This window comes from Rattus norvegicus, chromosome 7, assembly GCF_021556685.1.
Source record: "Rattus norvegicus strain SHRSP/BbbUtx chromosome 7, alternate assembly SHRSP_T2T, whole genome shotgun sequence".
In the NCBI taxonomy this organism is placed as follows: Eukaryota; Metazoa; Chordata; class Mammalia; order Rodentia; family Muridae; genus Rattus; species Rattus norvegicus.
Window position 1 is genome coordinate 144165211 of NC_141540.1, and position 20370 is coordinate 144185580.

The window sequence follows — 20370 nt, forward strand, 5'->3', positions numbered from 1 at the left end:
TCTGGGACACAGTGTATAATCAAATTAGGATAATTAGCATTTATAGGTTCTAAACACTATCATGTCTTGGCATGGAGAACTTTCAAAACCTTCTTTTGTTCTTTAGAAAAGTGTGTCAATTTTATTTTTTTTAAATGCCAAACTCTAAAAAGTTGTTTTACATCATCTTGTGGGGAAATGGGGCCCAGGAACTCTAAGGCAGACCTTATGTAGGTGAGCATCAGTGCCTTGTGCCTGTGACCTGTGGCACTTGCAGGGGCCACTGTTGTTTGTGAGAAGGAATGTCTTCCTCTTTTGAACAATGCCCTTCCTTAAGGTGGATCCCCAGGGCCCCTGGGGAAGAAGTTACTTCATTCCCCAGCTTGGTAGCACACATCACTTTCTTCTTACTCATTTTCTTCCTCACTTCTATCCTCAGGATCATGTATATGAACTTCTCAACACCATCGATGCCTGCCAGTGTCATTTTGATATCGTAAGAACCTTTGTAATGTTTTTCTATTGTAGAAGAAAGTTAAGGAAAAGGCCAGGTGTAAACTGAGACAAGGTAGGGTGGGGCAGAGTTGGACGAATGACTGTTTCATTTGTTCCTGCTCAGGACTATAGTTCTCTTATTTTTAATTAAAATATGTACTTATTTATTGTGTGTATGTGGGTGGGATGGTGAGTGTATTCATGTGTTATAGTACATGTGTGAAAGTTAGAGGACAACTTGGAGTCAGTTCTCTCTTTTTCTACCATGTGGGTTCCAGAGGTCAGACTTAGGAAGTTAGGCTTAGCAACAAGTGCTTTTTACCCACCTCGGTACTGTAATTATTTTTAAAAGATGTGCTAAGGTTAAATGCTGTTAGATAGCATGAAGATCATTAATGTGATTGAATAACACAAAATTACATAGCAGTATTTTTATTTCATATCCTTTAATCCTCCAGGAGTACCTTATTCCCTAGTTTCTTTGTATCATTTTGTTTATTTTTGGTTCTGGGCTTTGAAACTAGGGCCTCCTGTATTCTAGGTAAGAGCTCTACTACTGACCTCGATTCCTAGTTGTATTTGTGTGTGTGTGTGTGTGTGTGTGTGTGTGTGTGTGTATGTGTGTGTTAAAGCAATGAGTTTACTGAGGTTGGTTACTTACAGGGGCAAGGGTAGGGGTAATTTACAGGAGCCAACCCCACCCTGGCATGGGTAACAGCTCCTGAAACCTAGTTGTGTGTTTTTTTTTTCCCGGAGCTGGGGACCGAACCCAGGGCCTCGCTGTCCTGGAACTTGCTCTGTAGACCAGATTGGTCTCTAACACAGAAATCCACTTGCCTCTGCCTTCCATGTGCTGGATACCAAGCCTGGCTAAACTTTTTTATTTTTGTGACAGGGTATCACTAAGTTGTCCAAGTTGGCCTTGAACTTGTAATTCTCCTGTCTTAGTCCCCTGAAGAGCTGTGATTAGTGCCAGTGTACCAGGCTCTCCTGTATCTTGAGCTCATATTTCGCTCCTGACCTTTTTTCAATTTTCTTCTGAAAACTTCTACTGTTGGTTCCCACTAACAGTAACAGTTGGAGAAGCTGGGAGTGGCCCAGGTTGACTGGCCACCTCAATCTTGGGATTCCTATGTGTTTTCCTTGTAGAATCTCAACTTCGACTTCACTCGGAGCTACCTGGACTTGATTGTGACTTACACCTCAGTCATTTTACTCCTGTCACGGATCGAGGACCGCAGGCTACTCATCGGCATGTACAACTGTGCCCATGAGATGCTCCATGGGCACGGGTGAGTTGGGAGAAGGTTAAGAACCTCACCTGTGTTGCAAGGAGTATCTAGAGACAAAGGAACTCGATTTCTCATATGAGAAAATAAGATGCGTTTTCACCTACAGTTGACTATTGATCTCTGCCAGGGGATTAGCCACTCCGTATTATCTTTGACCTATTTATAATCCTGGACCGGCTCCCGCTTTGCTTTTCAGGTTATTATTAAACGGCAAAAACAATTTTTATTTTTTTATTTTTTTTAGTATTTAGGACTAATGCCAGCAAGGTTAAGCCACTAGAGGTAAAGCAATGTAAGATAATACACATTAAGGACAATTAGATAAAGGGTAAGGATAAATAGAAATAGATGTCAGATTATATTTAACTCTGACCTTCACTCATTAATGCAACGTGAGTATCTAAAGGGTGAATGAAGAGTGAAGACTGGGAAGACAAGAGTGAGGCAGAGCACGGTGTCCTATGTTTGATGGGTATTCTCAACCACGTCTGCACGGGTGTCTTGGCCCAGCTTTAACAGATAAGCTCTGGGATTGCCAGAGATTTAGATGAAGGCGTATTTGATATAGATTAGCAATGTAAATGTATAAAGTAACTAGTACGCATCCAGCCCTGTCTGGGGAGCCTACAAGGAAGAAACTATCACGGACCTGTCTAAAAGGATGTTACTTTTCTAACCATAGCTAGCAATGGCTACCACTGGCCCCAGCCTTTGTAATTCACAGGTTAACATATCTGTCTTTGGAGGGGTTAGGGGATGCCAGCCTGTGTACACATACGCATTATCCTCGACGTAACCCACGTGTGGAACGACTCATAATGCCTCCCTCTTCTGCTCTTCTCCAGCGACCCAAGTTTTCCTCGCCTGGGCCAGATGGTACTAGAATATGACCATCCTCTGAAGAAGCTGACAGAAGAATTTGGACCTCACACAAAGGCGAGCTCCGAGAGAGAGGAGAGCCGTCCAGGCAGAAGCATTCATATTCATCTCTGACATTAGGATTTTGTTGCCTTTCCCCACAGGCTGTGAGTGGAGCCCTGCTCTCTCTGTACTTCCTCTTTGTTCGGAGGAACCAGGGAGCTGAGCAGTGGCGCAGTGCCCAGCTCCTAAGCCTCATCAGCAGCCCCCCGGCCATGATTAACCCTGCTAACTCAGACACAGTGAGTTCCCCTTTCCTTCTGTTAGGAGAGGTTTTCTCTGCCAAGGCCCTCTCTCTGGAAGGTGCTTCTTTTGGGAAACATCAGCCCCCAGGTTGTTTTAGCATTCTTCTCTGCCTAAGGCCTGCCTCTCGGTTAAGCCTCTGATTGGACTAGGGTTAGTACGCACCTGAATTAACAAAGGGATGAAAATAAGTCAGTAGGGCATGGTAGGATGTACGCTATGACCTTATCACTTGGAAGACCGAGGCAAGAGGACTGTCGTGTGTCCGCAGCCAGTCCTACTTACATAGCAAGTATGAGGCCAGTCAAGGATATAGTAAGACTTTGACTCAAAACCCAAACAAGAAAATAAATGGAGTCATTAGGCATATGTAGGAATTTACATCAGGAGCCAGTTAACTAATAAATGTTGCTATTCAGACACGACGGGATTGACACGTCCCATCAAAAATTTTTTAGTCCTAAAATGAGGATATGCCATGGAAATGCAACCGATGGCAGAACATGGTAGTTCATTCCTGTGACTTCAGCACTTGGCAGTCAGAAGTGGGAGAATTGCCACGCTTTTGAGGCTAGCCAGGACTATATAGCAAGAACATGTCTCAAAAGACCAAAAACAATAAAAGTATGTGTGGGGGGGTGAGGGGTGGGAATGATTGCTATGCAGTTGTGAGGACTTGAGTTCAGATTCCTAGCAATTGTGTAACATCTGGATACAGGGTCATGTGTCTGTAATCAGCACCAGAGAGCAAAGAAGACAGGCATAACTTTGTAGCTAAACCAATCATCCATGAGCTCTGGGTTCAGTGAGAGACTGTCTCAGAAATAAAAACTGGAGAGGAATACAGGTGATGTCCAGCTCTGGTCTCTACATGAGTATGCACGGACATGTACACACATGGATGTGTACACACGTGAACATGTATACACATGAACGTGAACACACAGATTTACAACTGAAGGTGAGAGGTCATCAGTTAGTTCTAAATAAATGTTCACACTTCGACTGTGATTAAAGAACACAATGGGGGAAGAAACATGAGATTTGAGGTTGAAACTTTTTGAAAGCATCTTAGCATTGATGATATATTACGTTATACACGATTTGTTCATTCTTCTAGCCCAGCCTTGTTCTTTTCCTCAACTATGTCTGTTGCCCCTCAGTCCCCTTCCAGTGCCTCATTTCTTTCATGGTAGCTTTTCAAGCTGTTGTCTCATCAAAGTGTCTTAATCCAATCTGGTAAAAAGAAATGTTATTTTTGTTTGTTTTTAGTGCTGGGGATTTTACCCTGAGCCTTGTGCATGCTAGGTGTGAGCTCTCCCCGTCTTTTATTTAAATTTTTATTACGCTTTTATTTATTTTGTATTGAATGTGGGTGGAGCACAAGTACAGGAACCAGAGGACAACTTTCAGGGGTCAGTTCTGTCCCTTCACCATGTGGGTTCTGGGTATTAGGCTCAGGTTGGAAGCAGGTTCCTTTGTCTGTTGAGTCATCTCGCTGGCTTTGTCCTTTCTATAGAAGCCCTAAGCAGCCACTTGGCCCTCTCTGCCTGTCTTCTTATAGATGGCCTGCGAGTATCTGTCTGTGGAAGTGATGGAGCGATGGATCATAAGTAAGTTGTAGGAGCAGCTGGGGAAGGTCACGGCAGCATTCCCAGGAGTGGCTGCCTAAAAGCCTTCTCTTCTTCTTGCCCACCTGCAGTTGGGTTTCTTCTTTGTCACGGGTGCCTCAACTCCAACAGCCAGTGCCAGAAGCTGTGGAAGCTGTGTCTGGAGGGTTCCCTGTACATCACCCTCATCCGGGAAGATGTGCTACAGGTGCACAAGGTCACCGAGGACCTGTTCAGCAGTTTGAAAGGGTGAGCTGATCTTTTGGGAGTTATAGTTCAACAATATCCCCTTTCTCAAAGCATCAGTGGTAGGGATTAATTCTAACTTTGAAATATTTATCAGGCACCTACTCTTTGTTAGTGACTCACTCAATTTTAGGGTAAGAGAGATTACTAAGTTATTGTGAGGCCAGACTGCCTAGTTTTAATTCAAGCTGAGCCACTTACTAGCTGTGCGACCCCGGGAGGTTACTTAACTTCTCCATGGAATTGGATCAATTTCATTATCTGTAAAATATGAATAAAGTAGGTAGTATCCCCCTTCTGATGTGGTGGTATATCCCTATAATCCCAGCACTCAGGGAGGTGGAGGCAGGAGGACCAGGAGTTCCAGGCCAGTCTGGGCTTAAGAAAACCCTATCTCAAAACCAAACTAACTAACTAACTAACTAAATATAATAATAAATAAAAAATAAAAATTAAGCAGGCACAAAGGAAACACCAAACCACAATGAAAATGTATGAAAATGTATCTCTCTATGACCTCATAGTGTTCTGAGGAGTTTATGCAAAGTATGTGGGAAAAGATCTGGTACATTGTATCATGCACATGACTTTTTTTTTTTTTTTTTTAAATGTATCGGGGTTGGGGATTTAGCTCAGTGGTAGAGCGCTTGCCTAGGAAGCGCAAGGCCCTGGGTTCGGTCCCCAGCTCCGAAAAATAGAACCAAAAAAAAAAAAAATGTATCAAACTGAGTTTGATGGTGCACACCAGTAATCCCAGCACTCAGCGTAGCATCTAAGCAGGAAGATCAATGTGGACTACAGGGTGAAACCTTATTAAAATAAAAAGTGGCAGATGCTGAATTACTTAGAAAACTGTAACCGTGTCTTTTCTGTTTTAACTGTGCTTTCCCTAACATTCTGGGCTTCTTTACTCTTTCCCTGAAGTTTACTCTCATTCCCTTTTGCTTTGAGGTTGCTTGTCTACCATCTGTCTGATTTCTGCTCTAATTCACATGGCATGGCTCTTCCTCTTCCTCTTCCTCTCATTGTCTTCCTCCCTGTAGCTTCTGAGAATCACCACTTGCCTGTCTTGGTTCTTGAGCTTAAAAAGGAAAGTTTGCAAATTTTTGGAAAACAGGCAAACTGTTGTGATCGAGTAGGGGGTTGAAACACAAAGTGTTGAGTATGCCGGAAGGGCATTAAAGGTACTGGCACTGGCTCTTCTGGTTATAAAAAGAGTGGGAGATAGGCAGACATGAGTTAAACAGTTGTAGCAAAAAACCTCAGCTTTCTTCTTTCTCCCTCTACACTCCCCCTTCTCATTTTTGAAGACAGAGGATTTTTTTTGTTTTTGTTTTTTTTTTTTTTGTTTTGTTTTGTTTTGTTTTGTTTTGTTTTGTAGCATTGGATGTCCTGGAATTCACTGTGTAGCCCAGGCTAACCTCAAACTCATGCTTCTTGAATGCTGGGGTTAAAAGGTGTTTGCCACCACTCCTACCTTAAAGTTCATAGCTTTTGAGGCAAAAGAACATATGCTCAGAGGTTCAAGCTGGACAGCTTGGGTTGCATGGGTGGGGCTGTGAAAGCTGGTTTGGGAGCAGTGAATTGGGATATTATAAGCTCTGCCTTAGAGTTTGAATTTGTGCTCAAGAGGATCAGGAGCCATTGGATGAATTCAAACGAGGCAGTTGAAAGGATCAGATTTGCATTTTAGAGAAGATTACTGCTCCAGGGGGAAAAGATTAGATGGGCAAAGCTAGAGGCAGGGATTAATTTAGTAAATTAGGAAAAATTGAGGATGTCAGGATCTCTGGAATGGCATCTGGTATTCCTTAGGGTAGAGACACGAGAGCTACAGTAAGTGTCGGGAAAGACTGTGACTTAATTTTTTATTTTTAGACTTTATTTTTATTTTGTGTGTATGAATGTTTTGTTTGCATATGTGCCTGTGTACCATGTGTTTGCAGTGCCCATGGAGGCCAGAAGAGAGTGTTGGATCCTCTGGAACTGGAGTTGGAGAAGGTCATGAGCCTCCATGTGGGGGCTAGAACCCCAAACCAGATCCTGTGCAAGAGCAGCAAGTGCGCTTAACTGCAGAGTCTTGTGGATTTAGTTTAGAACAGACTGGACTGGAAATGTCTATAGGACATACAGTCTAGGTATGTCAGGCCTCCTGCTGTGTGATCCAGTAACTAGACGTGCTATCTGAATGAGATGACGACTGTCAGCATACTAATCAAAGCCCTGAGAATATGTGTGATTGTCCAAGAAGAAGAGTGGGGACAACCTTTTGAGACCATTCATAGTTAAGGGCTAGTCAAAGGCAGGAAAACCCATGATGGACATTGAGGAGAAAAGTCAAGCCAGTGGGAGAAAGCATGGTAAGAAGGAAGGACTCGTTACCCTATGCTAGACAGTGTGACGAGAATGGACAAAATGAGGGTTGGAGAAGTTCACTGGCTTTGGCTACAGAGGTCACCTATGTGTCCTGTGAGAGGTGAGGTTGAAAGCTGATTTCAGCGGGTTTAGGTGTAAATGGGAGATGGTCACTGTGAAGGGAGAGTGAGTTCCAAGAGGAGGAAGGTATGGAATTGAGGGAGAGGTCAGATTAGCTAAGTCTATTTCTGGTGGCAAATACAACAGCTAGAAATATGAAAGAAATGAAGCCTCACCTCCCAGAGTGGTTTGACATGCCGTGTGTTCCCCAGGGGTGTGTGTGTGTGTGTGTGTGTGTGTGTGTGTGTGTGTGTGTGTGTGCGTGTATGCACGCACCTGAATATACACAGAAGTATGCACGTGTTATCAACCTTATGCAAGAAGTTATAGAAAAGTATTGGCTCTGCATTCTTCATTATATCCTCAGATCGCATCTATTTATTACTATATTTTAGATCTCTTTAAATATCAGTTTTTAGAAACACTTTTTCTTCTTTATTGTTCGTTTGAGACATGTGTGGCTTTGTAGCTCAGGCTAGCCTCAAACTTGTTTCAATCCTCCCATCTTGGTCTCTGAATGCTAGAACTCAGGCATGAACCATGACATCTGGCTGAGTCTAACAGTTGAGGGGTTGGAGAGGTGGCCCAGTGGTTAAGAGCCACTTTTCCATGGGACCTGGGTTTGATTCTCAGAACCTATATGGTAGCTCAAAACCATTTGTAACTCCAGTGGTCTCTGACTCTTCTGGTCTCTTTGGCTACCACACACACACATTCAGAATACAGATGTGCGTGTAGGCAGAACACCCCAAAACATAAAATTAAGTAAAAGCAATTGAACAAAATCTCATTGTGTTTATAACATTATTTACCACCCTATACACGCGCGCACACACACACACACACACACACTCACACACACACACACACACTCACACACACACTCACACACACACTTTTTGAGGTAGGGGCTCACTGTGAATCTCTGGTGGGCCTGAAACTCCTTATGTAGAACAGTCTGGTATTGAACTCACAGAAATCTGCCTGGCTTTGCCTCCTAAGTCCTGGGATTAAAGACATGTGCCATCCAGGGCATGGATTTTCTATAAATTTTTTAAATTAAATATAGTTTTGTGTATATGTGCATATGATGTATGTGCATATGATGTATATATATATGATGTATGTGTGCCTATACTGTATATGTGTGGATATTTGTGAGGGTATATGCATATGATATGTGTATGCGTATGTGATGTATGCCTGTGTGCATATGATGTATGTGCATATGATATATGTGTGTACATGTGTACATGCATGTGTGTATGTGTGTGTGTGTGTGTGTGTGTGTGTGTGTGTAGGGGCTTGCAAAATGGAGGTCAGAAGACAACTTAGTGGAGTCTGCTTTCTCCTGCTACCTTTACCTGTGTTCCAGAATGGATCAGAGATCATCAAGCTTGAACAGTGGACAATTGAGCTGTTTTCATTTGAAAAGATCATTTTAAACACTTTTTTTTGAGTTGGGGTCTTTCTATGTAGTCCTGGCTGTTCTGGAACCTGCTGTATAGACAAGACTGGCCTCAAACGCAGGGAGATTCCCTCCCGAATTAAACAAATCCTTTAGAGAATATTTATTGACTTTTTTTTGTGAACACATTCAAATGTTTCTGTAGGGTAAGTTCTCAGATATAAAGAGTGACACACTTCAAATTTTCTTTCTCTCCTCTGACCCCCAAGCTAGGGATCAGACCCAGGGCTTTGTACGTGCTACGCTGTAGCACCTCTGAGATCTATCCCCAGCCTGCATATCTCCCCAGCCTATATTTTAATAATAGATTTTTACCAAATTCTGCCCCCCTTGATTGTCTTATTCACAATATATCAAGAGGTAAAACTATGGTTTAGAGGCAGAACACTTGCTAGTATGTGCAAGACCCTGGGGTGTAGTCCTCTGCACTGAAAAGAAACAAAACAACACCCTCCTCTAAAACAAAAGAAACAAAACAGAGTTCAGTAAGGAGAATACTGGTTCCTCAACAGCTGAGTAGTATCACTGCTTTAAAAGATCGCCCAGGACTGATGAGATGGCTGAGCAGGTGAAGGCACTTGTCACCAAGCCTCGCAACCTGAGTTCCATCCTCGGACACTACAGGGTGCAAGGAGGAAACCTCCTCTTACACGTTGTCCACTACACTAAACCTCCTCTTACACGTTGTCCTCTGACCGCTACGTGTGAAACACACACGCACTCCAACCCCACAAATAAATATATAGATAACTTTTTAAAGAAAATTGCTAAGAAGAAGAAAAAGAAACATTTAAAAGAACAAAGAAACAAGAACATAGTAAGAATTCATTTCCAGAGTTGAGAGAATTACACCTTTAATAGAAGTCACAGGAAGTAGAAACGTGTATGTATGAAGTTTTCTAGTGTTATGAGAATCTGTTCTGTTCCTATCACCAAAATGCATAATTTATAGGTCAAGAAGTTCTTTGACACAAATGATGTGATTTGATCTTTATGATAACTTAGGTATACATTATTTATATATATTACACATATATAATACATTGTGTGTATGTATGTATGAATGTATGTATGAATGTATGTATGTATGAATGAATGTATGTATTATGAATGTATGTATTATGAATGTATGTATTATAATGTATGTATATATGAATATATGTATGTATGAATGTATGTATGTATGAATGCATGTATGTATGAGTGAGTGTATGTATGCATGAATGTATGCATGTATGAATGTATGTATGAATTTATGTATGTATGAGAATATGTATGTATGAATATATGTATGTATGAATGTATGTATGAATGTATGTATGTATGAATGAATGTATGTATGTATGTATGTATGTATGTAAATGAGAAGACAGGAAGCTCAGTCTCAATGTCCCTCAGTTAATGAGAGGTGTGAATATGAAATAATTCTAGCAATTTTTTTTTTACTCTTAATCTTGTGTCTGTCTCCTGTACTGGATGGAAGTTGAAATAATTATCCATTAGCAGTGTTATAGAGTTGAATCCTGATTTAATTAAGATAGTTCTCACTTCCAAATGTCTTTAATTCTTATGCTAAATTCAGTAAAGGAGAGGCTTGGAGAAGGGAAATGAGAGGTGACAGAATCTTTCTAGTGCTGTGGCAGCAGCTGACAGGATGAATGAAGACAGCAGGAGCAGGAGCAGAGGCCACTTAGTGTGGGATTCTGGGGGCAGGTCTCTATTAGGAAAAAGATAGGCTCAAACGCTGCGGATGAACCACAGTAATAAAAAAGGTTATTTAATTTGGTGATTCAAGAGTTCACATTGACCTCAGAGGAATGGATTGTGCAGCGTTGAAGGCCTTATGAGACTGGAAGGGTCAGTGAGAGGTGAGGAGGGAAAAGGAGTATGTCTTTGGAGGAACTGCTGGTGTGGGAGAATGGGTGGAGTTCTGGGTCAAGTGAGGATCCCCAGAAGTCTGAATTGTTTGTTGAGAGAGGCGATAAGGCAGCAGAGAGGGAGGGATTGAAAAGTGACAGATAACGTAAGCTAACCGTCAGGAAGAGTGTGTGGGTAGGAGGAAATGGGACCTGTAGTAAGCAGGGGTGGGAGTGGGGAGGTGGTGGTTTGTGACTTCCTTCTCCATCCCAATCAAATCTGGAAGAGCAGTTGACTGGAAAGTAGCCAGTGTGAGAAAGGACCTGACCTTCATCACCAGAGCCCAAGTGACCACTGCAAGTCATTTCCTTCCACAGTGGTGTACTGTTTCCTTTCCTTTTTCTTTGTCTCTTCTCTTTTCCTCCTTTTTTCATTTTCTCCTCTTTTTCCTCTCCTAACTCCCTTAACCCTCCTTGTCTTTTGACAGATTCTCTGTATGTCTCCCTGGTTGGCCTTAAACTCACCATCCCCCTGCTCTGCCTCCTGAATGCTGTGAGGACAGGCGTGCATCATCACAACCTGGCTTGGCTCCTGTCATGATTGTCTTTTTAGAACGAAGTAAACATAGAGCAGGATGGCCTCTAAGCCACGGGATGGCCTTTGTTTGCATAGTGTGGGAAGAATCGGTGAAAACCCTGCTAGTTAGGGTGTGTGTACTTACTAACAGATGGCATGACACCCTACTGTGCTTGGCCTATCAATCCTCAGGTACAGTAAGCGAGTAGCAGACATCAAGGAGAGCAAGGAACATGCCATTACAAACAGGTAAAGGTGGGATGTGGTCCTGGAGGGGCTGGGATAGGAATCTCCCCAGACTTTTCACTTCAGCACTCTGCATTTCTACACTCTCTCTGAGTCTGAGTTTAGCACTGAGCCTTCCTCCTGACTGACATTCCTCCCCAAGTGCCTCTCTCTTCTGCTCTACTTCTGGGAAACTTGGGAGGGAGGGAAAGACAGTATTTTCTACTTTACACTTTCCTTCCTCAGTGGCCAGTTTCACTGTCAACGGAGGCAGTTTCTGCGGACAGCTGTGAAGGAGTTGGAGACTGTGTTAAATGATGAGCCAGGCCTGCTGGGTCCTAAGGCAAGAGAAATGTTGGGGGAGGGATGATGACCAATGAGTATGTGTGCGGTGACCTAGCACTTAGGAGACACTGCATTTCAAAACCCCTCCATGCGTATGTGAGAGTCATTTTAGAGCAGCTCAATGACAGCCTTCCCTTTTCTGAACAAAATTCACAGTTCTTCCCTGTCAGTCATCACCTGATTCAGGCCACCCTCTCTAATTTACCTGCATATGTGTGCACTCATGCATGTTAGCATATATGAGTCTGGAGTCTAGAGGGTAATCTCAGGTCCCGTTCTTCCAAGGCTTTTCACCTTGTTCTGTTGAGACAGTCTTTCACTGGCCTGAGGCTCAAGTATTAGGCAAGGCTGACTGATCACTGAGTTCAGGAATCTGAAAGTCTTTGCCTTCTCAGCGTTGGAATTATAAATGCATGCCTCTGTGCATGGCTACTTTTTTAACATGGGTTCTGGTGACTGAACTCAGGTCCTTAGGCTTCCACGTCAAGCACTTTACCAAAGGGACCATCTCTTGTGCCCCATTTTTTGAGTCTCTTGTGATCAATGTGGATGTGTGTGTGCCGATTCCGTGACTCTCCAAGCACCCAAATGTTTCACGTTTTCCCTTGGCAACATTGTAGCGTGCCATCTAACAGCTATTTGCATACTTGGCCTATCTTCTATTTGAGTGCAAACTAATTGATGGCAGAGCTTGCTTTCTGTTTTAAGCTATATAAATACCCATTAAGAATTTCTAAAATTTAATTTCGTGAGGAGGGAGGGGTATGGACTGTGAGCCAGGGTCAACATGTGTGTGTCTGTGTCACATGGTTCAGCTCTCTGTGTGCCTGCATGCTTGTTTCCAGATGCCATTGGAGTAGCTACACAATTATATCTGCATACAGATTATTTCAATAGCTTTTATTTTCTGCGCTTAACCCCTCCCCTCCCCGCCCTTTTTCCCTGTTCTAAGCATTGAACCTAGAGCTTTGTACCGAAAGGTGAGCACTCTACCAGCTAAGCTATGTCCCCATGCTAAATTTTTTTTAAAAAAAATTGTTTTGTAAGTAGGAAATCTTTTTAAGTAGAAAATTCTAATAGGTTTTGTCCTCTCTTAGGCCCTTTTTGCTTTCATGGCCCTGTCTTTCATTCGTGATGAGGTCACTTGGCTGGTTCGCCATACAGAAAATGTCACCAAGACTAAGACACCCGAAGACTATGCTGACTCGTTAGTATTTACTTAACCTTGTCCCTAGACTGGGGGAAGGGGGGAAGGAGGTGTCACATGATCTGCCTTGAATGGCTGTGTGTCTCCCCTCACAGTCCTTGTCCTCATCTTTACAGGAGCATCGCAGAGCTTCTCTTCCTGTTGGAGGAGATCAGGGCTCTGGTCCGAAGACACATCAAAGTGATCCAGCAGTACCATCTCCAGTACCTGGCCAGATTTGATGTCCTCGTGCTTAGTGACATCATTCAGGTATGTTCCACGGAGGACATCTTGGAGATCTCAGCATGATTTCCTTCTGGAGCCACTGTGGGTGAATGTCTGTAGTTTAGGTGTCAAGAAGCTGCTGTACGATGCGGATGAATGAGCTCAGCAGATTTCTTCCCCCTAAGCAAGAGGAAAGAAAAAGGAGGAGAGATGACATGCCTTGTGGCGGGGATCCTAGGCAGCGCTGTCTGTTCCTCACTTGGGTTTTTATGTTTTGGGCAGCCAGCAGCTCCTTCCACCTTCACACGCTGTCTGAGCCTGTGGTTGTGTTTTCCACCCTGTGGACCTGTGAGCACTGACTGTAATCTTCTACTTTTCTTTCAGAACCTGACTGTGTGTCCCGAGGAGGAGTCTGTCATTATGTCCTCCTTTGTTAGTACGCTATCCTCTCTGAATCTTAAGCAAGGTAAGTGGTAGAAGGTGGAGGCAGCAGAACTCTTACGAGACTGACACAGGTTTCCTGGAATACCGGTCTGTCAACCAGAGCCCTGGATAAGAGAATTCAGAAGAGGCTGCCATCTTGTGTGGCCAGGTGCTGGGTGCCGTTTTTATCATTTTCTTTTACACGTGCTTCTGTTCTTTTTTTTTTTTTTAAATAGTTGATAATGAAGAGAAATTTGACTTTTCTGGATTAAGGCTGGACTGGTTTCGCCTACAGGTAAGGCTCTTGTCTGGCGGTGGCCCCCATTCCCAGATTCTCCATCTTCCCCGAGTCTCTCCCCCATTTTTAATTTTTTTTTTTTGTTCTTTTTTTCGGATCTGAGGACCGAACCCAGGGCCTTGTGCTTCCTAGGCAAGCGCTCTACCACTGAGCTAAATCCCCAACCCCCCATTTTAAATTTCTTAAGCACTGCTTCAGAGAATAAATAGCCCTTGAAAACTAGACAAAGCACAGCGCACCCAGGTCAGATTATAGCCCCAAGGCACGGCCTCATCTCATTTTCCTGTTTCCTCCCAACTCCAACCACAGGCATATACCAGTGTGGCAAAGGCACCTTTGCACCTGCACGAGAACCCTGACCTGGCCAAGGTCATGAACCTCATCATCTTTCACTCCCAGATGTTGGACTCAGTAGAGAAAATGCTGGTGGAGACCTCTGACCTTTCTACTTTCTGGTGTGTCCTGTTTCTGATTTCAGCATCGATCCCCTCCACCTCTCTCAGGGTTTTTGAGACAGGGTTTCTCTGTGTAGCTTTTGGGTGTCGTGGAACTCACTCTGGTTGGCTCATAGGGATCTGTCTGCTTCTGCCTCCTGAGTGCTGGGATTAAAGGCATGTGCCCATGTTTTCTTGTGAACTTCTTTAGTTTTAGTTGTTGTTGTTGTTGTTATTTTAAATTCTTAGGACACTATAATTTGTCTACTTTCATTTGTGGGTATGGATGTATGTCTCTCTGTGTGTGTATGTCACCTGTGTGTGTGTGTGTGTACCCACAGAGGACAAAGGAAAGTGCTGGAGTTATATCGGTGTTGTGGGCCACCTGATATGAGTACTGGGAACTGAACCTGGGTCCTCTCAAAGAGTAGTAAATGCTCTTAACTACCAAGCTATGACATTTAGATTTAAAAGACAGGAAACCAGGTCTGGTGACACATATTTATAATCCCAGCACTTGGAAAGTAAAGATAGTAGGACCAGGAATTCAAGGTCATTCGTGGCTAAGGTTTAATCCTTAATGAGTTGAAGGAAAGAATGGGCCTCACTATCCTAAAACTCAAAGAAATGTGAGTTCTTGAGATCCTGCAGTCAGAGGAGTTGCCATGAGTTTTAGGCTAGCCTAGGCTATCTAGTGAGTCCGGAGCTGTGAAATGAGACCCTGTCTCAAAAACCCAAAATAAAATAAGGGAAACATGAATGCTGTGAAAATTTAGTGTTGGGAAAGTAAGAAATAATTGAGAGGGCTGGAGAATAGGGCTGTGGAGAATGAATACTTACCTGTCTTCAACAGATGACATTTGGCAATCAATAATTAGTTGATCACTGTAATGTATAACTCTAGTCCTTAAAGGATCCAAACAAACAAACAAACACCACCTCCTAAAAATGAAACAAGAAAAGACAATACACAGTGTCATGTCTGCTTTTTGCAGTCTACAGAAATGGAGAACTGTAACTCGCATAAACACACATTAACATAATATTTGTGAAGGAAAGGCAAGTCCCATGCAATTCATCTAAGTTTTCTAGAGCTCTAGCGTCATATTTTGAGGGAATGTGAATTTGGAACTACTGAATTAGAGAGGATGGCCTGAATCAGGCGAGACTGACAGGGAGGAACTGAAAGGGAAGGCCGTCATTTCTCAAAGCCGTTGCAAGACTCTGGAAAGGTTAAGGTTCTTTGGTTTCCTTCTACCCCTAGGGCAGAAAGGAGGAGGGCGTGGCAAATAGAAAGAAGAAAGGGTCTGGTTACAAACCCTGGTTCTAGTCTTCTTCTTTCTCCACAGCTTTCACCTCCGTACCTTTGAGAAGATGTTTGCTACGACCCTGGAGGAACCAACCATGCTTCGCTACACCATCGCCTTCCCCCTGATTTGTGCTCATTTTGTCCACTGCATTCATGAAATGTGCCCAGAGGAGGTTGATACCCCAACTTTCAAGCTCTAACGTATCTCTAGTCCTGTCTCTTCTTTATTTCTCAAATTATAGTTCTGGGGGTTGGTTTTGAACCTGGGAAGGGAACAGGAATAAGTCCCAAACATCTCAGTTTGATATAGAATATATCCTCTCCTTCCGGTTTGTTCCTTTTTCCTTAGAGGAGTATGGCTCAGGCAAGGAGCGAGAGCAGTGTGGGAGGGGGTTATGTCCTTTGTATGATGCGTTTCTTCCCCATCCTCTCCACAGTACCCTCACCTGAAGAACCATGGTCTTCACCACTGCAACTCCTTCCTGGAAGAGCTGGCCAAGCAGACCAGCAACTGTGTGCTTGAGATATGTGCTGAACAGCGGAACCTGAACGAACAGGTGTTTCCCTCATCCCGGTTCAGTCGTCTTTCTCACCTTTCCTTAGGCCACTCTTGTTTCTCTCTCAGGTCAGGTTCTCCATTTCTTGAGAAGGGCCAGGGCTTTTGTGAACTTTGGTTTATGACAGGTTCCTCTATCAGTATAGTCCCTCCAAATCTCTTGGGACTAGAATTACAAAGCACAACCCTTTGGCATTGCGACCCGAGGTAGCCGTCTACAAAGTTCATGCTGGAGAACTCCACAACTGAGTTACAAAATGGCCTGCACATGAGCGCACACACACACATCTTAATGTTTTTATCCTTGGTTGCTGTGGTAGGTTGGGTATACACAGTAGATAGAAATACCAGAAAACACTTTTACTTGAGCAGTTAAACTCCATTAAAGTCTGTGCTCCATTTGGAGAGTTTTTGGGAGATGAACTTTCGTCATCCTTGCATGGTGCTCACGTGCTTGGGACAATGGTTCCAGATCTCTATCTTGGCTAATCTTTCTATTCATCAGCATCCCCAGTCTACAGCCAACTGGACATTTTCAAGCACCCTAGTGCTGATCTCCAGGGTTACTTTCTTGTCTTCTGTTTTTTTGTCTTCCTTCCTTGACTGACTCAGAGCACCTGGTCATGATTAGATCAGTCTACATTTCAGAAAATCAGGAATAAGAAGTTAGTTTTGCTCTTGTCTCTAGAACCTTGAATTTCCCAGACTATCCACCCTTCCTGTGTGAGTCAGAATAGAGGGAACCTATGTAGGAGAGGAAATAAGGTGTGTGTGTGTGTGTCTGTCTGTCTCTGTGTATATGTGTATATGTGTATGTGTGTGTATGTGTGCCTGTGTGTGTGTATGTATCTGTATATGTGTGTATGTGAATATGTGCATATGTATGTCTGTGCCTATATGTGTGTGTATGTGTGCCTGTGTGTGTGTATGTATCTGTATATGTGTGTATGTGAATATGTGCATATGTATGTCTGTGTCTATATGTGTGTGTATGTGTGCCTGTGTGTGTGTATGTATCTGTATATGTGTGTATGTGAATATGTGCATATGTATGTCTGTGTCTATATGTGTGTCTCTGTATGTGTATGTGCATATATGTGTATGTATGTGTGTGTGTCTTAACATGTGAAATATGTCTAAGTGTGTGAGTACAGATAGACAGTGTATCACTCAGCCTTTGAATTTTCTTATGTGTCAAGTAAGGATAAAAAACACTTTTTTTTACAGAGTTGTAATAAGGATTAAATGAAATAGAGTATACAAAAATATTTGGTATATAGATCAGTCAGTAAATGTTAGCATTTGTATTTGGTGAAGCTTAATGGACACTAATATCTTAGGCCAATAGTTTGGAGTGAAGATCAAGAAGGAGGGCACACGATCCCTGTCTTTGGGAGTGTCCCAGTGTAGGTAAGGGAAATACAAATACGTGATTTAAAGACTGTAAGTAATTGATGCACAGAAGATACACAAGTGAGGACACTTACAGCTGTATTAATCATTCTCTATGAATATCTACTTCATGCACGGTAAACAGGTTTACTCAGTGCTGTGTCAGGAGTGACTAAGCCTTGTGTGAATAACTATTTGCACACAGAACTGTTGTAAGCAAGTGAGTGTTGACCCTTCAGAGTTACCATTTTGAGTAAATAATTATTGAGGCCATTTACCAATAAGGTTATATTTCTGGGTATTGATTTTTTTAATCAACCACAAATACTTTTGTATTAATGTATCTTTGTCTATCAAGGTAGATTTTATTTTATTATTTGAGTCAACTGAGTTTGGATTCAGGAATAGGAAGTGTGATTACAAAATGAATTTTCTTGTGTGGCCCTTATCTGTTCTCAAAGTAGTTCTAAAGTGATTCCCTAAGGCAATTTGAGTATCAAGTGATGGCTTGTATTTTTGGTAGGGCTACACAGAGAAAGGAGAGATGCAGGATTGATGTTTGAGCCAACAACAAAAAAATAAACAAGTACAGATATTTAAGGAAGAGAAGAAACAAGGAAAGAGTATTGAACACATGTGGACTTTGAGAATTTGGAGGGCCATGGTAGTATAAAGAAGGATTATAGCTGGTGAGATGATAGGTTTATCTGGCAAAAAGTATTGTTTCCCCACTTTAGAACCTTACACAAGGTAAGTCGAGTTTTGGCTTTGACGGTTTTCCTTTAGATTTGTCTGTTAGGAGAGCCCTCAGATGTGGGTGGGGGAGCAGTACTTTTATCCTTAAAAGGCACTGGCATCTCAGGCTTGAGGCTGTTCATGGGGAGGTCTTTATGAACAGTGGAAGAGGTGAGCACATTCTGAAAGAGTTTCCATTAGAGAAAGAGAAGCTAGGTGGGTGGGGTAGGAGCAGATGAGGATGGAGGGGTCTTTTCTCAGCTGTTAGCAATGACCCTTGCTTCTCTCTCCACTGTGTCTATTCCAAAGCTTCTACCCAAACACTGTGCCACCACCATCAGCAAAGCCAAGAACAGGAAGTCCATGAAGCAGAGGCAAGCTCCCAGGAAAGGAGAGCCTGAGAGGGACAAGCCAGGAGCAGAGAGCCACCGAAAGAACCGCAGCCTTGTCACGAAGTGAGAATCTGGCTCCCGGGGGCCAAATGGTGCTGTATTAAAGGAGAGAGAAAAAGGAAAGAAGGAAAGTGATGGGGGTTGGGGGAGTAGAGGAGGTGGTGTGAATTGACAGATACAAAAAAAGCACCTAGATGAATTTCCTACTTTGCTTTTGAAGAACATCAGTGTGTACCATTCCAGGCTGAGTGTCCCTCAAGAGTGCAAGGATCCAAACAACATGGTCTGGCATTTCCTTCCCAGATGCCAATAGACTGTACCAGACCAGCACCATAATCAAATTCTTTTTTCCTTTCAGCATGGACAAGCTACATTTAAACTTGACTGAGTTGGCACTGGCAATGAATCATGTGCACAGTTTCTCTGTGTTTGAACACACCATCTTCCCATCAGAGTATCTCAGCAGTCACCTGGAGTCCAGGCTCAACAGGTAGCAAGCACTCTCTGGTCCATGTTTGTATTCTGTGTCGGTCTTCAGTGTGGTTCTGTTAGATCCATCCTGGTAGTCATGTCACAGGCTAGAGGCTCTGATACAGTCTGGTTCCAAGCACCCCTGTAGGAAAGAAAAAGAAAGTCTTGCTTCTGTAGATTTTGATGAGCAGCTGGTCTATCCCCCTTGTTTGGTAGAGTGAACAGAGAGGCCAGCACTTGGGAGAGAGAGGCTGAAATGACAGGAGCTTAAGGTCATCCTTGGCTACCCTGAGAATTCTGGGCCAGCCTGACTACACAAGGCCCTAACAGGGGAGACGAGAGCAGAGTCGTTGCATCCTGCAGCTGTGTGCCCATGTCCTGGCCATTAGCCACCACAATGGAGCAGATTATCTAACGTATCCGAGTCAGTTTCCTTCCTATTAAGACCAGGATAATGATATTTACCTTGTAGAGCATTGAGAACAACCTGAGATCGAGGGTTTGTAGACAAATACAGATTACTATGAGTGCAAAGTTCCTGCCATATAGTAAGCCTTAGTTAAATAAATTCCCTTCCTGTACTTTGCCCCTCATTCCATTGTTTTCTGAAGAAGGAAGCATTATGTCTGAGGCACTGCAGGTAGGGCATCGAGAGGAGTGATTATGACGAATTCATTACCCGTTTGTGTTTTGCCTTGGAATCAATTGAGCAATCAATTTAGCAAGTATTTATCAAACACCTACTGTGTGTCAGGACTGTTCTAGAGGCTGTTGATAAAGTAGCATACAAAACATAGCCCTGCCCCTTGAAGTTTGCCTTGTAGTAGGGGAGAGAGACTAACGAAATGAGAGTAGCATACGTGTCAGGTTAATTATAAATGCAAAACAGCGAGAGAAAGCAGGGGAGGGAGATGCCATAGGAAGTGTATGTATGGTAAGGAGTTGACACAGTTTTAGATAGTGGGTTCATGATGTCTGCCTTGGAAAAAAAATGACATTTGAATGAACCCCTGAAGGAACTATAAAGCCAGGTCTGGTATGTGACTGGGAACAATCATTGTAGCCAGAGGAACCAGTATTTCCAAAGCTGAGATGGAGACATTGCTCTGTTCAAGGGACAAGGAGGCAGAGTGGCGGTAGAAAGAGAACCCAAGTGAGGTGGGTGGGATATGAGGTTTTAGCAGAGCAACTGTGCGTGTGAGCAGGATGCTGCAGGACTG

The 20370-nt window shown here is 43.1% G+C and overlaps 1 protein-coding gene across 2 annotated transcripts in view; it reads left to right on the plus strand.

The window, feature by feature from the left end:
• Nckap1l (NCK associated protein 1 like) overlaps positions 1-20370 on the plus strand; it is a 45764-nt gene that overhangs the window by 7422 nt on the left and 17972 nt on the right. Inside the window, 17 exon segments of one of the 2 annotated variants that reach the window (NM_001414951.1) lie at positions 419-475; positions 1624-1766; positions 2612-2702; positions 2789-2926; positions 4492-4540; positions 4630-4786; positions 11352-11408; positions 11631-11727; positions 12827-12936; positions 13053-13185; positions 13525-13606; positions 13800-13858; positions 14171-14316; positions 15645-15777; positions 16042-16161; positions 18597-18742; positions 19038-19169. In NM_001414951.1, the coding sequence (NP_001401880.1) occupies positions 419-475; positions 1624-1766; positions 2612-2702; positions 2789-2926; positions 4492-4540; positions 4630-4786; positions 11352-11408; positions 11631-11727; positions 12827-12936; positions 13053-13185; positions 13525-13606; positions 13800-13858; positions 14171-14316; positions 15645-15777; positions 16042-16161; positions 18597-18742; positions 19038-19169 (1850 nt within the window). 2 annotated transcript variants of the gene reach the window in all.